The sequence below is a fragment of the Anas acuta genome, chromosome 3 (genome assembly GCF_963932015.1).
Source record: "Anas acuta chromosome 3, bAnaAcu1.1, whole genome shotgun sequence".
Classification (NCBI taxonomy): Eukaryota; Metazoa; Chordata; class Aves; order Anseriformes; family Anatidae; genus Anas; species Anas acuta.
This window is the reverse complement of record NC_088981.1, coordinates 16,238,432-16,259,605: the sequence shown is the minus strand read 5'-3', so window position 1 is coordinate 16,259,605 and position 21,174 is coordinate 16,238,432. Positions and strand designations below refer to the sequence as shown.

The 21,174-nt window shown below is 38.1% G+C and overlaps 1 protein-coding gene across 2 annotated transcripts in view; it reads left to right on the top strand.

Annotated features, from left to right (window-relative positions):
* The first annotated feature begins 4,151 nt into the window (after positions 1 to 4,151).
* Positions 4,152 to 21,174, top strand: part of PPP1R21 (protein phosphatase 1 regulatory subunit 21) — a 28,269-nt gene continuing 11,246 nt past the window's right edge. The window contains exons 1-13 of one of the 2 annotated variants that reach the window (XM_068675846.1): positions 4,152 to 4,309; positions 6,162 to 6,230; positions 6,597 to 6,743; positions 7,857 to 7,958; positions 8,648 to 8,812; positions 8,913 to 8,971; positions 11,361 to 11,455; positions 13,459 to 13,511; positions 15,317 to 15,466; positions 18,500 to 18,601; positions 18,677 to 18,765; positions 19,427 to 19,563; positions 20,138 to 20,230. In XM_068675846.1, the coding sequence (XP_068531947.1) occupies positions 4,244 to 4,309; positions 6,162 to 6,230; positions 6,597 to 6,743; positions 7,857 to 7,958; positions 8,648 to 8,812; positions 8,913 to 8,971; positions 11,361 to 11,455; positions 13,459 to 13,511; positions 15,317 to 15,466; positions 18,500 to 18,601; positions 18,677 to 18,765; positions 19,427 to 19,563; positions 20,138 to 20,230 (1,327 nt within the window). In that variant the 5' untranslated portion in view covers positions 4,152 to 4,243. Of the gene's footprint in view, positions 4,310 to 4,399; positions 5,862 to 6,161; positions 6,231 to 6,596; positions 6,744 to 7,856; positions 7,959 to 8,647; positions 8,813 to 8,912; positions 8,972 to 11,360; positions 11,456 to 13,458; positions 13,512 to 15,316; positions 15,467 to 18,499; positions 18,602 to 18,676; positions 18,766 to 19,426; positions 19,564 to 20,137; positions 20,231 to 21,174 lie in introns of those variants that run through there. The other variant, XM_068675847.1, reaches the window with a different exon arrangement.

Sequence of the window (21,174 nt, the reverse complement as noted above, 5' to 3'; positions counted from 1 at the left end):
CTTCATAATGCTCCTTCTCAGTTCTTTTATTTTTCTCTGTGAAACCGGTTAACTCTCTGGAAATAATGTACATTGTCTTTATTTTTCTTTCTTCAGTAAACGTGCAAGAGTCTAGAATTCAAGTGCAAGTGGTCTTATTTGTTAAACTTTTGTTATGTTTAGCAGTCCATACTGATATCAGTCCTTCAGGCTCTTTTCACAGAATCACAGAATCACCTAGGTTGGAAGAGACCTCCAAGATCACCGAGCCCAACCTCTGACCTAACACTAACCAGTCCCCCACTAAACCATGTCACTAAGCTCTACATCTAAACGTCTTTTAAAGACCTCCGGGGATGGTGACTCAATGCCAGGACAAGAGGCAATAGGAACAAAGAGGAACACAGGAGGTTCTGTCTGAGCATCAGGAAGCATTTTTTTTTTTTTTTTCCAGAACAGGCTGCCCAGAGATGTTGTGGAGTTTCTCTCCTTGGAGATGTTCAAAAGCAACCTGGATGTGGTCCTGGACAACCTGCTCAAGGTGTCCCTGCCTGAGCAGGAGGGCCGGGCCAGATGGCCTCCAGAGGCCCCTTCCAACTTTAACCTTCCTGTGATTCTGTGAAACAACAGCAAGGATTTGCTGTGAAGACACAAAAGTCGCTGCTGTTGCACCCAGGGCTGGGATGGGCTGTACTGCACTGGAGCCCATCTCCAGGGAGAAGAGTTTGAAAGATGTGAAGAAAACTTGCACAAGCTGCAAAGTCAGCTCGGAATTATCACAGGCAGCTGCTTGCTCAGTTTTTCCATCTTCTTTCTCTCAGTAATTTCTTCCTATGCAAAGACAGCACTCCCCCAGCCATGCACACACCCTAGATTTGACTCAAGCTGCTTATCCTATGGGCTGGGAAGGGACGCAAGAGACAGAGGGATTTGTTTTCACTGCTATTTTTAAATGCTACATAAATGCTGAAATTATGATAATGAAGACTACAAATAATGAAAAAAAAAAGTTCTTTGAAGTGCATTTCTGTACATGTATTTTTTAATTTTTTTTTTTTAGTACTTGGCTCTTTTTGATTTTAGCAGAATAATCAGATTTTGAGAGGTGAAAGGTTATAATATAACAAAAGGCTTGCTACAGAGTCATCATGAGAAATAATGAGTGCGTATCGTGAGCACATATCCTGCTGTTCATACTTGCCGTTGCTAAGATAACAGAAACAAAACAGCAGTTTAGGGTGTTTGCAGCTTCCGAGGATGTGGTTTCTGCATTTCTTGTGATAGTCTGATGACTGAAGATGGCTCCCTTCCAATCATTTTTGAAAATTTTCCAGATCTTAGAAACCCTTTTGTTGTGAATACTTGTAAGCATGTAAGGGATGGCAACAAAGTTTATTTTCCCAAAGCACAGAAAACATCCTGGATGACTGAAAATATATCCTTTGTTTGTTTCTCTGTCTGCACCTATTCACAGGATATGTGAAGTGCAAGTTATGATTAACCAGACAGCACTGTTTGAGCAGAGAAGGGAGGACAAATGAGCTTAAAAGGAGAACATACCAAAACGACCACTGTAATTCCTAAATTAATTATCTGTCTTGAGACACCACCTAGAATTCAACACCCACTGGGTAGAGACGTAAGAAAAGGACAACCTCTGATCCACTGTATATTCTTTGCTCTCTATTCTCCCCAGTAAAGCCAACAAGACAAGCAAAAATGCCATGACCCTGGTAAGGGTTTTTTTGTTGTTCAACATGTCATGTTTCAGCTTGCATCAGTTTCTGCTGGGGTAATGTGTTCTTTTATTATGTGGGTGGACCTTGCAGAAGACAATATTTTGGCGGTCCTGTGGCAACCATGGGACGCTGCTTGGCATTCCACTCGGCTGACCTCTCTTGCTCTGATCATCTGCTGACAGGATCGGTCGGTCCTTTGCAGTCACGTAGTGGATCACTGACGGGTGAGCACCGCTGCACCACACTGCAGCTACGTGCACTGTGCACCTCTTTGGTGCAGGGGCTGGACAACCTTGCTCTCTAGGCAGTGGCAAGTACTAAGAAAGTGCTTGAGAGGGAACTTCACAATAACGACACTTCCCCTTCTTACAGCTATGACAAATAGTACGCAGTTGCACCGACAAATCAAAGGATGAATCTGATAATTTGCTATAAGGAAGTAAACAATTAAACCTTTTGTTACCTGTATGCTTGGTGAACTTTGACTCGACCTGTTTACCAAGCACCACCCCAGAACATTGATAAATTACAACATTATACATTGCTAACGTTTTATTGGACTCCAGGATCCATGAAAAGCTGGTTTAAAGGCACGACTTTAAAATACAAGATGCTGGCCTGGTGGTGCTCAAAATACATTGAACTAGACATGTTTCTGATGAGCCTAAAAATCCTGCAGTCAGCCTTACAGCCTTTAAGCAGTAAGAGCACCCATCTTTTGATCCACTCAGTCTACTTGGATTTTAAGAAGCTGGCATGACCTTCCATGATAAATACCCTATATAACGTACGTTTGGATCTGGACATTCTAGATGGTTTCAGGTAAATAAAGTCCATGTTATTCCACCCTGAATACAGCTGCCCAGTCAGAATCGCTGTCGTAGTCTGTGGAAACAATTCACAATATGCACTCTAACCCCCTCAGCATCGTTTCCCATCTTTCACCTGTAAAACCTCTCTGCCAGCATTCACCGCACCAGATACAAGGAGAAAATTCTGTCACAAAAGCATCTTTGAACACATGACAAAACAGGAGTACTGTCTTTTGCAGTGTATGCTCAAAGCAATTCAGTCTAACATTTCATGAAAGATACATCCTAGAGAATCAAACCTCAAAACACAGACTTAGAATCAATTATAAATGTTTTTAATAATTTTCCAGTATAAAAATTACCACGCTGACATGTGAAGACATACAATGTGAGGTGGGCTATTATTAACCCCAGTATGCTGAACAGCAATTGCAGTGTACTTCCAAATACTTTCTTAGGAACTTCTGTAGGGAGTACTACTCAAAACGGAGTAGAAGGAATAGTCTATCATGGCTCTGCTGTTAGAGCCTCCTTATTCCAGTATAGCTATGTAAGATCATCTGGTCACGCAGAACAGCATCAAGATCATTTGGACGAATAGCGATAACATGTACTTTGCTTTTGCCCCCTTTTAGACTTTGTAAAAATGTGCAGTCTCTGTTCCTGGCAATATGGGTCAGTGACATATCCTCCAACATAAGAATTCCTCTGGAGATACAAACGTATTTGCTAATCTTCCTGTCACGTCCTATTTGTGTTTGCCACCTCCGCTACCATGACAAGCAAAGTAATAGCAAACACCATCAGAGCTACAAGACAAAGGATTAGCTTCCATTGTAGGTCACTACTTCTTACTTCAGGGAAGCAGAAAAGGAGGTGAAAAAACAATGATTTAGCATCCCTCGCACTACCTACAACTGAGGAAAGACTATGAAGACGTGTTAGAATTCAGCAGGAAAAAATTTTAAAAAAGATACCATAGATACCATTGAAAGTAAACAAAAATTATAATTTGCTTTTACATGTCTATACTAGACTACGTAGGAAGCCTTTAACCTACAGATCACCTGATGCTCAGCATATGCTGCTTAAATATCATTAAGGTTTTGCCTTATTGTTTTTTTTCTTCAGACACCTGATCTCAATCGTTTAAAAAAATAAATAAAAAGAAATCTTTATTGGATGGGTATGCCACAACCAAATACAGTGACTACAGTGTCTTCAGATTCTGCTGGATAGGTGCTTATGGTGCATACACATTTTATTGTACAGGAAATGTACGGGATGAAGAAGATAGGAGATGATTAGTGCACTAGTGGGGAAGCTGCAGGGAGGCTGCGGAACAAAGGGCCCCGCAGCCAGCGGAGGCGGCACACACCCGCCTCAGCGCCCTAACGGCTGCCCCAAAATGGCGCCCGCGCCCCCTGGCGCCTTCCCGCCCGGTGGCGTCGCAGCTCCGCGCTGCACCTTTTTGTCCGCCGCGGCGCCCCGTAGCGACGAGCCCGCGCGGGGCGCGTCACTTGTTGCCATGCCAACCGCGCCAGTCTTCCCCGTGCCGCCATCTTGGAAGTTGCGTCGAGATGGCGGCGCCGCCGGCCGAAGCCCCTCCCCGGCCCCCCCTCCTTTCCCGCGGCTGTAAGGGGGCGGCGTGCTGACGTCATTACGCTCAACCCGGAAGCGCGCCCGCCCGCCCGGCCTTCCTCCGGCGGGGCCATGGCGGCGGCGGCGGCGGCGGAGCTGCCGGGGAAGTACCAGAAGCTGGCGCAGGAGTACTCCAAGGTGCCGGGGCCGGGCCGGGCCGGGCCGGGGGGGGCGAGGCGGTGCCGCAGCCGCGGGGTGCGGAGGTTCCTGTCCCACAGCGCCGTGCTTTTCCTTCTGATACGTGCAAAGCGGTGCTGTGGTCTGATAAGGGGGCTGAGGGCTTGTCTGCTTGGTTCCTGTACGGCACTGCGAAACCTGCACCTTTTGTTATATCTTCGAAATGCTCCAGCTGCCAGGGCCTCTCTTTTGTTATCACGCTGTGCAGAAGCGTTCTCTGAGCTTCGTTTTGCAGCTGTCAGCTTGCAATGTTTCGTTGTTTTTTTTATAGAAGCTATTTTTTGGTCTCGTCCTGTTGCTTGTGGAGCAGCCCCAGGACGTTGTGGGACCACCTTGTCCGATAACACTTTCATGCAACTAATCAGTTGTTGAATGGGCTGGTGATTGTGTGCAGGTGGAAAAGGAGAGTGCGCCTATCAAGCTCTTGGCTCACCAGTGCTCACTTTGTTCACTAATGATGCTATGGAAGCCAGGGAACGGGGCAGAGAAGCGCTCGATAGATTCAGGAAGCAACAAGGAAAGTACCTGGCAAAGGATCACTTCCCTTCTTGGTTCAGAGCACCCCAGAAGGGTTTGTTTTTTTTTCTCAGAAACTTTTCTTCCCTTTTAGTTAGAGCTTCTTGCTCTTCCACACAGCTCTGATGGAAGCAGTAATCAAAACACTCTTTCACCTTGTGCATCATGCTTCAGCTTGGATATCTTGGTGCAGCACGATTGAGTTAGTTTATTCTGTTCTATCACTGCACCTGACGTGTTCCTGTGTTAATAGCTGTGGTGGATAAAAGGAACAGAAAGTTGCTGCGCTGCTTCTTGTTGGGGACAGCCCATACTTGGAAATCTGTGGTGCTCTTGAAAATTTCTTCTCTTGCCTTCATGATGCCTGAGCAGCACAATGGGAATACTGCAGGGCAAAAGCCGATGTTTAGTGATGCCAGGTGACTTTTGACCTTTTGAAATATATTGAAATATCACACTGATAAAGGTTAGCTGTTGCTGTGTTACATTGAATCTTGCTTTTAATGCTTCTGCCCCTTTAATTTGTATCTGCAACGGCTGGACTCAAACATGTTAAATGAATAGACTACCACTGCAGAAACCGGGACTCAAGCAGCGATCAAGAAATGGAAGGATGGGGCTGCTGGTAGCCTTAGTGCTGCAGAGTAGAGGTGCTCTATGAAGTGACTGGCAAACAGGTGTCCTGACTGGCACTTTTCACCTTGGTGATTTTTAGCTCAGATTTGTGAACTTCATAAGTAAGTCGGAGAGGGCTGTACCTTGTATGCTTCTTAGATGCTTTCCCAGGGCGTCTGTCAAGGCGTTGTCAGGATTATCTGCTGCTTCTGGTAATAGGTATTCTTCCTTAGAGTAAAGTTATGCTCTTCTTGAATTAAAACAAATTTTGACTTCATTATGAACTTTGCTTATGTTCTAGTGCCAGTCACGAACAGTTCTGGGGAGAACAGGGAAGAGGCAGAAGCAGCAACGTATCTGAGCAAGAAGTTGTGACTTTTCTGTAATTGTTCACGGTTCTTAAAACCTTAACTGTATTTGAGTTGTTCATTTTCAAAATAGTTACTGAGAGTTAAATTTTACTTGACCCAAGAAGTTCAGCTGGTTAAATAATGTCTTGTTTCTTGGCAGTTCAGGATATGAAACAAATACTTTTTTCAACCTGCTAACTGCCTACTTGAACAGAATTCTGTAAGAAGCAATGCACATCTCTTGCTGTCATGAATGTATACAAAGTCTTCAGCACTTTCTAGTGAATTGCTTTTGTTATTCTTGCATAGTTATGTCATCTTTTTTTTTTCAGCTTCGAGCTCAGAACCAAGTACTGAAAAAAGGGGTTGTAGATGAGCAAGCAAACTCTGCTGCTCTGAAGGTAATCCCCAGAAAATGCTCATGTCAGATGTATTAAACTGTGACAAAATAGGTAAATGGAAGGCTTTTTAACTCAGTGTTGTGATTAGAAGAATGAAGAAGGAAATTGATTCAGTTAAGAATTTCTGTTCTGCAACTACTGTGTTGATTGTTCTCTGTAGGTGCTCACTTTGTAAAAGTAGAAAGTCGCTTCTTAATTCTTCTGTTTTTTTTTTTTTTTTCAGTTTATAAACAGTATTTGGACACTGATGAGGCATAAAGAATTGAAGAAAGCAAATTTTTAATGAGTGCTTATGACACTTTTAATAAAAAGCATGTATGAAAGTAAATGTGATAGCTTTTAAAATCTAATTTTTTGGTCACTCAGGAGCAACTGAAATTGAAGGATCAATCACTGAGAAAACTGCAACAAGAAATGGACAGCTTGACCTTTCGAAATCAGCAACTTGCCAAGCGGGTGGAGTTACTTCAGGATGAACTTGCATTAAGTGAAGCCAGAGGGAAGAAGAACAAGGTATATGCTAAAGGAAAACTATTTGCTTAGCAGATGTCTGTTTCTCACTTGTCAGCATTTTATACTGTTTTCTAGCAGCAGTTAATGTTGCATCAAGTCTTTAGATGAATGGTTTTTGCCAAAACTTAAAAAACAAACAAACAAAAACCCACAGATTTTTCTTCAAAATGCATTTTGGCCATTCTGTCCTTTTATTTCATTTTACATAATTCACAGCTTCACTAAATGGGTTTTCAAGTTTTGAAGGACCTCAGCCTGGCTTGAGCAGGCTTTCAAACCATTGCCTCTGACTTTTCTTTCATGTTCAACTGTTAGAATGCATAGCTTTCTATTATTTTAAGATGTGTTTGTGTTACCTTTTAGATATGCTCTGTTTAGTTTTAGCTGTAGGGCCTCATTGAGTACATTCTGTTGAATATAGTATGACATTGAATTAGTACGCTGTACTTAACAAGACTTGCCATCAGGAGACCAAATAGATCACATATAGAATTACTGAATTTAAGTTTCTGCTGGATGATCTGCATCAGATCACAGTCCTTTTAGAAGGAGGGACATGTACCACAATATTTCAGGTGTTCTAGTTCATAGGTGTTGTGTTCTCCAATGCTGCTTGGCATTATCCAGTGGCAGGCTGTAGAATGCTTCTTGTGATTATCCCTAGTGTGAACATACCACCTTACACACAGACACTTGATGGGGGACGATGAAGCTTTTATTTGGTTCCAAGACCTGCATATGCCTTCGTGTGCAGGGGTTAACACTGCCAACTGCTTGGAATCATGAAAGACTCAAATAACGTCAAATGGGAATGTGCCCATACAAACCATTCTGTGTGTGTGAATGTGAAGTCTGAGTAGAGGCTTCCTTAGCCCTTACTAAATCATGTTCTACCACTGTACAATAACAGTGCAAAGGAAAAAGTGCTGCTTTGAAGCTAATGCTGTCCTCAATACATGTATCTTTAGATATTTCAGTTTAAGATACATTTTAACGTGCCTCTATTGGGAATTGGTGATCAGGAAGTGTTTTCATACACTTGGGGTTGGGTTTTAGGATGCCCCCACACACTGGGGGATAATGCATGTAGCTGCTTTTTTTTTTCTTTTTTAGAAAAGTGCAGAATCTTCATCTCAGTTGAGTCAAGAGCAGAAAAGCGTCTTCAATGAAGATCTTCAGAAAAAGATAGAAGAGAATGAACGATTGCATATACTTGTGAGTAAAAGCTTTTAGTCTTTTTTTGCTACTTGAGAAAACTAGTCGGACAGAGTAAGATGAAAAAAATGCACCTGAATACTAGTGGGTTTAGAGGTTTAATTACATGCAGAATAGCAGATTAGATCAGCCAGTATTGTATACAAGTATGTTCACCTGCAAAATGAGAAAGTATCCTGACTTCATATTCTTATGACAGTGTATTAAATATAATATATTTTACACATTTTTCTCACTTAAGAACTTAGCTTTTTGTGACAGCTAATCCACTTAAATTAGTCATGCTTGGTACTGTGTTGTAAGCTTTTTAGTTCACTAACCGTTTCAGAGTTGCTTTAAAGTTTTAAAATGTTTTCTGCAAATTGCCGTAATCAAGTCAAGAACGTACTTCACTTTGATTTGGAAAGCTTCAACAAAAAGCCTTGTGGTTCATGTTTAATTTCCCCAAATTACGCCATTAATATTTTAAGTATTTGATATTACAGGTCTGTAATAAACACAAAGTACTTTGTTTCTGAAACTCTTTTTTTTTTTTCCTGTAAATAACAGTATAAAGTTTCTGCTTGTCTGAGAATTAGTATGTATGTGTTTTGAACCTTGACTGGCTAATTACATTAGTGTAATTCATAGGACTAGGTTCTGTAGTAAAATGAAACGTTTTTAATATGAGATTGCTTTTCTTATTTTAGTTCTTTGAAGCAGATGAGCAGCACAAACGCTTAGAAGCAGAACTAAGAACTAGACTTGAAGTTTTGGAAACTGATGCTGCCCAGCATCAGGCTGTGGTGGACAGTTTAACAAGGAAATACACCGATACTATAGAAAAGCTGCAGAATGATAAAGCTAAATTGGAAGTAAGGAGCTTTTCTGTTACTTGACAAGTTTAAAAAGTTTTGAAATGAAATGTTTTCCTGTGTCACTATTTACATTGTGAGATTATCTTCTTGCATAAAGATCAAGTCTCAGACACTAGAAAGAGAAGCTAAGGACTGTAGGCTTCGAACTGAAGAATGGTAAGTGTTTTAATTTACTATAATGAAATTTTGCTTTAAAGAAATGACTGCTGGATTACTTTTAAAGAGTAATAATGTTTGTTTGTTTTTTTTTAATGATAAAACTCAAAATATGGGGCAATAGCACATTAACATCAGCACCATGTAGGTCTGACCCATTTTTCTTCTGCTGAGTATGTAACTAGACAATCTGTTCCAGAGTCAGCACTTACAAAGAGCAGTTTTATCTGCCAAGCTATTTTAGGTAGCCGTGAAGCTGATGAATGATTTGAAAAATTTCTTTGTCATGGAACATTATAAAATGTAAAGAAATCACTCAACTCTATGGAACAGAGTTAGCAAAAATGACAGGTGAGGTGGGGGGAGGGCAGGGAGTGGATTGGATGGGACTTAGTGAAGTTAAGCCAAGACAATCAACTGAAGTTTCAAGAATCCTCTCTCTCTTCCCACCTCCCCCAGTGCCTTTTCAGCAATAGCTTTTGCTACTGGTATTTGTAGATAAAACACTTAGCTAGAATATTTAAAGCTTTTTGCTCAAGGATTCCATTGTTAGTTGTGGAATACTTTCACTGTTTTGAAGACAAGTTGTAGAAAACTGAAGAAGCTGAGGACCATGGGCCAAATCAAGTTGAGGTGTACTTCTCTGAAGGTCTTTAAGGTGCTTTTTAAAAAAAGATTGCAGTACAGATCTTTGATGTTAAGGATAAATGCACAATAAATGGTCAGATGAAAAGTTCCTTCTTTCAAATGGTACTCTTGAAGAATACTTGAATTCATTAACTCGACTCTAATAAGGATCAGAATTTCACTGAGAATGTGACTTGTAAAAGAGGGTGAAAGCTATATTTTGCTGTTACTTGCTTTTTTGTGGTGTTCAAGAAAACGTAGTCTTAATCTGCTGCTATTTAATTTAAAACACGTCTGTCATGTTCTATGATGACTGCAAAATTACTGTCATTGTAAGAAAGTGTCCCTACCATTTAAGAAGGGAGGCTTTTTAAAAACAAAGCCTGACACTTATGGATTTTTGATGTTTAAAATTAAGATATAATGAACACTAGACAGAAGATGTTTTTATGAAAGTACTGTTCTTCTGTTTTCCCAAGCTTTTTGGCAGAAGGAATCCATTTGCCTTTTAAATCCAAGCTTTATTCTAGAAAGCAAGGGTTGGACTAGATGTTCTTAGAGGTCTTTTCCAACTTGAATGATTCTGTGAAGGGCATACAAGACTTGACAGCAAGCATGCCTTGAAAATATAAATAGAACGTAAAACAAAATATATCAAATTATTATCCATTCCTTTATAGTACTAAAGGGAAAAAGTACGTACTGCAACTTATCTTGAGTTTTTCTATCATGCTCTATTCTACTGCAGTTTATGCTGTACAGTTTATGCGATTTTGGGGCTGCTCTTGAAGAAAAATCTTCATTTGTGTGTGTGAGCTATTTATTGGGCAGTTACTTAATATCATACTTGTCTATTTGGATTTTTCTTCCCTGTCAGTCCTGATTAAATTCCATGTATTTGAATGCTTTTTTTTTTTTAAGAGGAAAAAATAAAGAGCTATCACTTTGACACCTTCCTCCCACCCTCCAGTATGTGTGCAGGAGTTCTAGATGTCAAACTAGAAACAAAACAGTGAAGATTTTGAGGGCTACAGTTGGGTAAGGTGTGAAATTTGGTCTGAAAATCAGTAAGCAGTATAAATTAAAAAAACAAAGTGCTGGAATATTTTACTACTACTATCTTTAATATGCAGATGAACAGTAATAATTCAGATTCACATCTGTGTATGTAATCCGATGTAAGTGAAGCACAGTGAAGTAAAAAATAACTTAAGAACGTGTCAGAAACAACTGCCAAACCTTGTGTGAACAGGTGGTATCGTAACAATGCGTAATATACAGGACTTTGAATGTTTTTTGAGATGTTTCTAGTTATGATGTGACAACTTAATTAATTACCAGCAACTCAGTACAAAACACCATATAAAGTAACTAGCATAAAGGCCCTCTTGCATTTCCATTCAAATTCCAGTAGAAAAGAATATTTTTCTTATAGCTTATACTCTAAATATCGAACTGTAAAAATGATGTAAAAAATAAAGGAAATTGAGTTTGGAAACCAATTTGAGTTTGAGCTAATTGAGAATGGAACTTAAGATTTACAACATTTTCTTGCATCTTTCAATGCATTTGTTAGTGACTAAAATATGTTGTTGTAGTTTAAATATGACACAGGAGAAAGAAGACAGAATAGGATTAATCCTAACATCTAGAAAGACAGATACCTGTACACCCAAGGGTTGCTTAGGGTGAGCTAAGGTGATGGTGATACAGATCAAATTTCAAAGGTTTACATTGAATGTGTGCTTTCTTGTTTATTTAGTCAGCAACAGTTAAAGAATCTTCAAGCAGCTTTGGGCAGTAGACTGGAAGAATCTCTATGCATAATCAGTGAAAAAGTACCTTTTAATGACACAAGTACGTATTGCCTTGTCTGGATTTTTTTAGTCCTCTTTTTTAATTTTATAATTTTAGTTACCCATATGGAGGAAATACTCTTTAAGAATTAAAGTGCCTTAGATGTAAGAAATGTTGGACATCTAAGCAGATACCTGGAGCTAAATGTAATATATATTCATGTTGCTAGTCACATTTTGTTTAGTGATCTTAAATATATAAAATATCAGGTTTTATGTATATATGAAGTGAAAATAAAAACTTTAAAAAGCCTTGGAGTAATTTAACACTTGTCTTTCTTAGTGTTGACAGAGTATTGTGAAAGACAAGGAAACACTGTCAGCTTACCAGTTTTTCCACAAAGCTGCATTTAGGTACTCATCTCAAGGAATGATATTTTTGTCAGGGTAAATTCAAGAGTTACAATAAGTTGGGAATACACCAATGGCTGCAGTAACACTGACTCCATGAGGCAATGCATAAAAATGTTGTGTACTTTGTGGAAAGTCTGTCAGTATGTCGCATCTCTGGTCAGAGAACACCTAGACTACAACTTATCTTGGACTTCTCTTCAGGAAAAATCAACTTTGATTTTGGGACAGGGACTTTAACCTGAAGGAGTGCTTTGGTACCAGAATCAGTCAGTATGTGCAAGATCTGTGCTGTTTTTGAATAGATTCAGTATGAGGTTGTACTTGGGTAGGCAGTGTGTACTATTCTAGCAGTAATCTTAATGGCTTACATTCTCTAAAAGCTGATCTGGCTGCTTGCTACAGGGGTGAGCCATCCTGGTTCTCCACTGGGTTGGCAGTACAGTGAGTCTTGGCTTGAAAAAAACAGATCTTCTTAGGGAATGTTGACCCTTATACAGCATATCATGCTTAGTTAGCAGTGCTTTGAGTTGATAATCCTTTTTATTTCCCTCCTTGCCTCTTACAAATAAAGATCTTTGCCTGCTGTCTGTTTCTTGCTTATACTTCTCTGGCTGACATCTACAGGTGGTTATACTTGTAGCGAGAACTTTGCCCGAAATTTCTCAGCTCGCTCAACTGCCATGATCACATAGTACACTTTTGCTTGTGTAGAAAACAGTGCAGAAGTGGAAAGCTCTTTAGTGACAGAAGAATGAGAGAAAGTCAGGAAATATTTGTCTACTATGGGTTCTAAATATCTTGCTCTTGGCTCTGTAGTTGGTTTTAAATGCTAACTAGTAGCTGGATTCAGTTACAGCAACAGATTGTTGATTATCAAGTGTGATTTCAAGAACAAGAAGATAAAGATGAACTTTATTAATCCCTTCCTTAAAGGTAGTCGCATTCAGTAATTTCAAACGGTGATCTTACTCTTTAAAAAGTTGTCCTTTTTATGACAACTTAAATCGCGGTGCTTATTGCACTTAATTGAGAATGGACATGTTCTTTTTTAAATACTTAAGACTTTGTAAGCTGTTCTCTGGGTACAAATATACGTCTACCTCTTTGGAAAAAAAAAAGTGATCCAATTTTTATCTCAATAATTGTCCCAGGTGCTCTGTAACTGGAACAAAGGCTGAAATATATGGGGAGTAGAGCTTATTCTAAACTATCAACAAATTGTGTACATAGAGGAGCTCTTTAAAGAAAGAATACATTGATCTTGCTTGACAGTTGCTAGGATGTAACTGAAATGTCAAATTAGCTTTGGATTCTATAAGGATTTTTAAGACTTTTCACTCATGTAGTGAACAATATTGTTCTTCTGGGTAAGAAGATTCTATTGTTTGCTATCAAATTTAGGGTGTTCAGATAATTTGATTTATAATCTGAGGCAAGTATAGGCAGACTCTGTTTAGTCATAGTAATGGCTCCTAAGTTGAGGATGGTTAGTCCAACCTCATTAAGTCCATTGTTCTCATGTTTTTAGCTAGTTACTTACATAAACTGTAATATTACTGCAGTGAGTTTTTCATTTGAATCACTGTATATCAGTAATTTTTTTAATAAAATGTGATTTAATATGTATGCATCTCAATTTTTGTTCTGCAGGATCAAATCGGTATAATGCTCTGAACATACCATTGCACAATAGAAGATATCAGGTAAGTACTTTTTGACTTCGTAGGTAAAGAAGTAACTTTCTACTCAGATACCGAATGAAAACAGTTGTTTCAGCAACCCAAAATGGCAGAAGATAGACTACCTTCCTTATTATTGTGGTACTTCAAGACAATTTCTGTCCACAAAGCCTCTGCACTTCTTAAAGACAGACTTTACTCTTATATGGAATAAGTCATCTGCTTATCTTGCTTTGACCTAGAGCTAGTCTATTGACTCCCAGTTGGTGATTTTTGTTAAGTATTAATAAAGTGACATCTTTATAGAAAGAATGACAAAAATGCCAATATAACTATTATTAAAGACAAACACTTGAAATACTGTTTTACTGTGTCAACCTGTTCAGGTTAGAACCTGAACATTTCATTTTAAAAGTTTAAATCTACCTTAGTTTAGAAGATTTAATCTTTTTTAAAAAAAGTAGCTTAGGTATCTTTAGTTTCCCTCAAATTCAGCTTCTTTGGTCATATCACGGGAGCTCCGAAAAATGTTTTCATTTGTAAGTTTTATGTTGGTGTATACTAGGTAAATTACTACTATTTATAATACGTTGTAATCTTTTGAAAGAATAAATATTGTAATTTTGAGAACTTGAGTTCACTCCCATTTTATGGGATATTTAGTTTTATGAGATATTTCTGACCAAAACATACATTATATGTCTCTTGTGAGAGCTGATGACCTGGTGTCCAATTTTGTGATGGAAATCTTAATTTGACCTGTTGCTGAGTAATAGAAAAAAATCAGAAAAACTTCATGCATAGTTTAGCCCTTTACTGTTGCCTGGTAGCATTCTGTCAGCCAGCTTCACACTTCAAGATCTGCAGTCTTGAAAATGTTCCAGGACAGATTTTTATGACTGGCTCTGCCAGTGGAGGCAAAATGCTGCTGTATTAACACAAGCTGCAACGGAAAGGACAGCAAAACAGTAGTATTGTCTGTGTTCCTTTCTTGCGTAGATAACTAAGATACACAAACTGAGTATAATGACTATTAATTATTTGCAGCTATCCCTGATCCACAATTGAGATTCACTTCATTTGACACTTCATTGCACTACTACCAATATGTCTCTGAAGGATAACTCATCCTTGGCTGAAATGTCACTTCACCCTTATTCTGTACTCCATATTCACGACAGAATAAGGTTTTCTTCTCCATTGCCTTTGCATTTTCAAAATGCTCCATTTTTGATTTGTTTCTTGGATATCTCCCAATTGCACTGAAACTAAAGAACACCCTGATATGCAAGCAGCAGCTCAGTTCTGTACAGGTGGGAGAATTGCATTGCTGATTATAGAAGCAGACATCTTTTATTCTTGGAGAGAGCCCCAGAATAAAATACTTGTTTGTTTGTTTTTTTTTTTAGTACTTAATTTTCCTTACAGATAGTTGTCACAAATTTCTTGCTTTCATCATGCTGAAAGAACTGAGCTGTGGTCAGCTATCAGTCTATTGATCTTGAAGTATTTATTTCAAAGATTGCTTGTGTAGTTGTAACAACCTCTTCAGTGTTCTTGTGGCCTGTAGTTTGAGAAATACAGCAAAAGCAAGCATCATCTGTTGTATGGAATAAAACACTTCAGTGAACAAAAACATGCTTCTGAATGGAATTGTAGTTTATTAATTCATTTTTTAAGTTTATAAGTAGATAATTGCTGTTATGTGTCTTATGCTGATCTAGTGGCAGGAAAGAAGTCAGCATTTTTCTTCTGTCTAACCACCAAATATTTTGCACATTTAAATGGGAACGTGTCAAATGCAATCACTTTTATAACTGTCTTTACAGCTCAAGCTACGAGACCTTGCTGGCCAGGCACTATCTTTTGTTCAAGAGCTTGTAACAGCTCTTCTGAACTTTCATACGTACACTGAGCAGAAGGTCCAGATCTTTCCCATTGATTCTGCAACAGACACTATATCACCATTAAATCAGAAGGTAAAGCTTACTGATTTCAGCTGTAAGTATGTTCAGTTGTGTAGACCTTACCGAGTGAATAATCTTAGTTATGGAAACTTCTACCTCCTTTACCGAATGCTATATAAATGTGTTTGAGAGCTTTTCCTGCATCAGAGGTCTTTTCTGTTGGGTGAATTGTCAGAATATGGGGAAGGGGATAGTTGCAGAGACTCCTTTTTCCCCTGTGCCTTTGTTAAAAGAGAAGTATGATAGGCAAATCAAAATTTTGCTTTTTAAATGCCAAATTAAAGTGTATTTGTTAGTTAATATAAAAATGCACTGTGTAGCATGGGAGATAAGAAGACAGAAGGTCTTGTGTTTGAACTGTGTAACTATGATGTGAAATAAACTGCACGTAAATTAGGTTTACAAAGGTGAGAACTTTGACTCTGCTTGTCAAACATCAACTATATAATCTGATTTTGGGCTATTTATGTAAAGACCCCTCCTGTAAGTGTTGTGAAGCTTGACATCTGATGAAAAGCATGTTGAAATTATAGAGAAATGTGACCTGTCTCTACTTATGCAACTCCATGGGAAGATTTTTTTTTTTTTTACTTTAGGGTGTCTTTCAGAGTTCTCAAGTTGCACCTTTTGAATTTTTCCTTCTATGCCATGAAACATAGAAGATAATACTGCACACAAGTGTTTGTTCAGGAAGTCCATATATGGGTGCTATGGAATAAAAATTGCTTTAGCATCTGACTTGTTGACTTTATAGTGTCAGTGGACAAACATGCTTTAAAGTTGATAGTTAAATGACCTAGTATTTTGGGGTTCAGATGAAAATCTCAATTTACTGGTTTGCATGGCTCAGACTTAATTTAGAAATGGATGTAATTTTTTGTTCATCAAACGGCTGTGTAGTACGTATATAAGCAATGTTAACTGTCACAAAACATTTCTGTTCTTGGGAGGACGGTCATCAATCTCTTTGGAGTCAAAAAAAAAACAAAACGCTTACGTGGGTGTTCTGGAGAAATCCTGTTACTTTTACCTTCTCAGTCCTTTCACCTATTTAAATCAAGAATTAATTTTTTGGAGGCTCAGCATAGCTCTTTGTTTGAAAACAGTGTTTTCCTGCTCCTGCCACTAGCAACACTCAAAATGGCATATCCTTCTTGTGAAGGCCATGTAGTTTTGTTATCTTCCAAGTTCTCTGGGGTAGGAACTGTCTCTGTGTGGCCTAACACGGTGATTGGATTCTATAAACACTATTGCAGTTTGCAGTAGGCAAATAAAATCAGGTCTCATAGACATCACTTCTCATGCATGTTTTCTCTTAATGTCCTAACTAACAGTTCTTTGTTTTTCAGCAAAGTGCTTTCACACAGCTGAAACATGCAACTTAATCAGAACTGTAATTTGATTCTTCTTTTCTGATGATGGATTCAGTTCGGGCTTTGTTTGTTGTCATAATTGTTTTCTTGCAGCCTGCCTCTGTTCCTGTATATTTGCAACCTAAATGTTTCAGTGCATTCTACCTTACAGCTTTTGCTGCAATTTTTTTTCCAGCAGCAAAATGTCTTTTTTGCACTTCTTGAAGTTGCTGTTGCTCCTTTATCTTTGATTAACTTATCTGTTTGGCAGATATTCTCAGTGTGATCTTAGCTCCTCCACTGAGTGTTTCAAAAACCTCCCCGTAACGCAGTAGAGAAAATGAGACAAGTGTCATGTAGTGGCTTAGCACACTTGTGCTGATTTATTTTTCCCCAACTCCAGGTCTTGTCTGGCGCTTTCAAGCTCTTTTCCCCACCAAACACTCAAAGTAGATGTGGACAATTCTCTTCCAGGTTCAAGTATTTGTTTTCTCTTTAAGTATTGGATTGCTGGGTTCTACTGGGGCTTCAGCATCGTGCCAGATAACTCCAGTCCTCTCTCTTGCAACAAGGCAGGAGCATTCTGCATGTGGCTCTTCCTCCTTAGATTTAGGAATTCTCCTTAATTCCATCCAGACATATGCATGTATGAATGAGAGCTTCGCATCTCTCTTCTTGTTAACACTGTGTTACTGCAGCATAATAATAGTAAAAAATAATAATAATAACTAAAGTTTCTTGTACCCTATTTGCCTGGGATCTGTAGCTACTACTGTAGTATAAATAATCAAAGGTGAAGGTATCTTTTGTGGGATAAATTTAAAAAAACAGTATGACTTTTTGATATGTCAATTGCCTATGTCAATCTGTGGAAAAAGTTTCTGTAATTCTGTGGTGTTTATAATCACATTTATAAATGTTAACAGTACCACCAGTGTTCATTTTGAAGAGTTTAAGAGTAAATACCTTTGTTTCCAGGCATATTTTTTTTAAAGGAGAAATTAGCCATAAAATTAATATAAGTACTTTTTAGGAAAGTCAGGCAGTTCTATAACACCCATGTTTCAAATTTTCTCTAACCTGATACAGTTCCTGAAAGCAGCAGTTCTCCGTTTGTTTAGTTACTCCTCCATCCTCCATCCTTTGTATTGACAAAAGTGTACTTTTCCCCGTGTGGCAAACTGGACTGTGAACAGATAAAAATTAAAATACGTTTCTCTTGCTGTCAGTTTTAACTCAGTTTAGTTCTTGCACAGCATGTTCAAATAAATGCTTGTGCACAGGATGAGGGCTGACACGTGAACAGCTGGGAGGAAGGTAGGACAGTTTGTTTTGATGGCTTAATGGGTGCATGGATCTAGCCTTAATTTGATGTAATGAAACAAATAATGAAAGTGTTTATAGCCAAAAAAGCAGGAGTTTGGTGTGCTGTGCATGGCAGTTAAAGGGAGATATAGGGCACAGTGGCAAAGTTTTGCCTGGATTTCCATTATAGTTTTCACTATTTCTCACTTTCCCTCAAGGTATGTGTTTGTGTGCCCTGTAAGAAAAGGGGGCTGTACACTTGACTGTTTTGTTAACGATGTCTTGGGGATCATTTCAAGTTACAGGTACTTTGCAAAGTGTAAATTGTTATCTTAAAATAGTTTGAGAGCCTTCACCAAGCACCATTTTAAAATCTCTCTGTGCTTAGTTCTCACAGTATCTTCATGAAAATGCTTTGTATGTTCGCCCTCTGGAGGAAGGAATGCTTCACTTGTTTGAGAGTATTACTGAAGATACTGTGACGGTCCTGGTAAGATTTATGATTTTCATCACTGAAAAAGATCTTTACAGAGCAAAAATACCTACTTGTTATCTTTCTTTCTAGGAAACAGCTGTGAAATTGAAGGCCTTCTCAGAACACTTAGCTTCATACTTATGCTTTTTAAGAAAGATTCTTCCTTATCAGTTAAAAAGGTACTTTTGATTTAATAGATTAAAATAAAGGGTTACTGTGTCAGATTTGCAGCATTGGTAGCATCTACAACTCAATATTAAGTCAGTCCTTAATGCACCTTAGATTTAAAATCAGAACTTTTTTCTTTGCCTGCTGTTTTTTGAGCCTTTAGATTATGCTTTTTTTCAGCTGTACATTAGACCTAAAACCATATATCTTAAAATTTTTATTCCCTCACAGGTGAAGCTTTAATGTTTCTTAATCATGTTTTTCAGTAGCGCTGATACTATTCAGACATTATACACTGAAGCTGTTAATTTTTTGAGCCTGTCTGAAGATTATTTGTCATGCAGCAATTAGAGTAATTTAGTAGAACTTGGCGAGATGCACATTCCTTATGCAGTGAAAATATTTGTTCAAAAGGAAGGTGAATTATCAGTGCAAAGGAATATTTAAAAAGAGGTTTGGGTTAAGGAATAAAGAAAAGGTTTTTTTATGCTTTCTTTGTACCTTTAGTAAGTTCCTCTAATAAGTTAACCTTTCTAATATAAATTCCCAGTTTATTGTTACTTTGGATTGGGGATGTAGAGAGTACTAGCTATCTACCCCCAAAAATACCGTTTTTTTTTTTAAACATACTCATTTGTGTTTTTTTTTTTTTTTTAATTCATATATTCCTAGTTTGGAAGAAGAGTGTGAGTCTTCTCTTTGCACAGCTGCTTTAAGAGCTAGAAATATGGAATTACACAGAGACATGAAGAGGCTGACTGCGGTCTTTGAGAAGTTACACACATATATTAGTCTTCTTGCTCTACCAAGTAAGTGCCAGTTTTGGCTCACTTGCATTGAGGCTGGGAGGTATTAGTATTCCTTTTGGGCCAGTTTTTTTTTTTTTTTTTTAAGTAACACTTCTTGATACAGGAAAAACAAGATTGTGGCTACTTTTTAGGTACAGTCTAAACTATGGGGCAAATGAGTTCTGCAGAACGCTGTGTCATATTGGACCCTCTTTTATCGTGGCTGGGAGTGTGTGCTGTAGGATATTTCTTTAATGCTCAGCACTCTTCCATCTGGAGAGACATGGACACAATGCAGGCCTTAAAATTATGCTATAATCCCATGTACCACATTTTAGTTGTAGTTCACCGTAGAGGAGAAGAAACAACTGTAGTTTTTTTATCATACTATTGACACTAGGTCATTTGCTGTCTCTTAATCATGAATTCGTTAATAAACTGCATTTTATATAGTGTATGTATATGTTTAATATTAAAGGAAGAGGTAATTCAAGCAAATATGTTTTCAGTAGTTGAAAGTTAGGTGACTTTCAAAGATATTTTTTCATTGGTGACTGAATGCTAAGGTCTTTTCCCTTTTGACATGGTACTTCAGGCACAAAACCAGAAGGACTACTTCGAACAAATTACAACGCGGTGTTTACAAGCATTGCAGCAAGTCTTCGTGGGTCTCATGACATTTTAAAAGGTGAGACTGCAGAACTAGTGGTTGCTTTCAGCTTTGCTTCTTTGTTGATTCCTTACAATTTTTAGGTTGATTACTTTTTTTTTTAACATGACTGTATAACCAAAGTTTATGAAGAAGACAGTTTCATAATTAAAGCAAAATTTCCTGCTTGTAAATGGCTTTTCTTTTATCAAAAGGTTGTGGATATACTGGATTAGTGGAGTACTCTTCGGTTGCTGGATTTTTAGTGGAGTGCTCTTTGGTTAATACTCAGGGAGTTTTAAAACATTTGTTTAGTCCATACAATTCTATATATCCAATAGCTTCTATACTACGTAGCTGTTTGTAGGGAGAGTAATTAGTATAGTTGAATTGTTTTGATACCGGTTAGCTGCATAAATACTAATGTCTTAATTTAAACAAAATATATGTTGTTTTTGTTCAATTAGCAATAATGTCAATAGCACTGACCCGTTTTACAGGGTCCTTTTTAAAAAAAAAAAATTTGATGGTAGAGTTTTGTAGACTTTAGACTTGCAGAGACCTCAAACGACATGAGGTACTACTATGCCAGAGAGTATTGTAGCATAGATAAGTTTATTGATGCATACTCTTGGTATAGTTGCTGTAATGTAATCTCAGTACAACTTCTTCAAAATAGAGGACAGAAAAAGTACTGAAGAAAGTTTTTAGAACTCATTAGTTAGCAACAGAGATGTGTGTAATGTCTCATGCTCACATACTCGACAATTCTTGATTTGTAGTTTCTCTTTACCCTCCCTTTATAACTCAAATGGTTCTCCAATTGCTTAACCTTGCCTCAAGCTAAAATTTCTGGTGGTGATGACCTGGGATTTCTCCCTTTTGTAGCAAAAGTACTTGATTGTAAAATAGCTGTGAAATGTTTACTTGTGAAATGCCTGTTAATTTTAACAACACCATGATTAAGAACATCTGTTTTACAT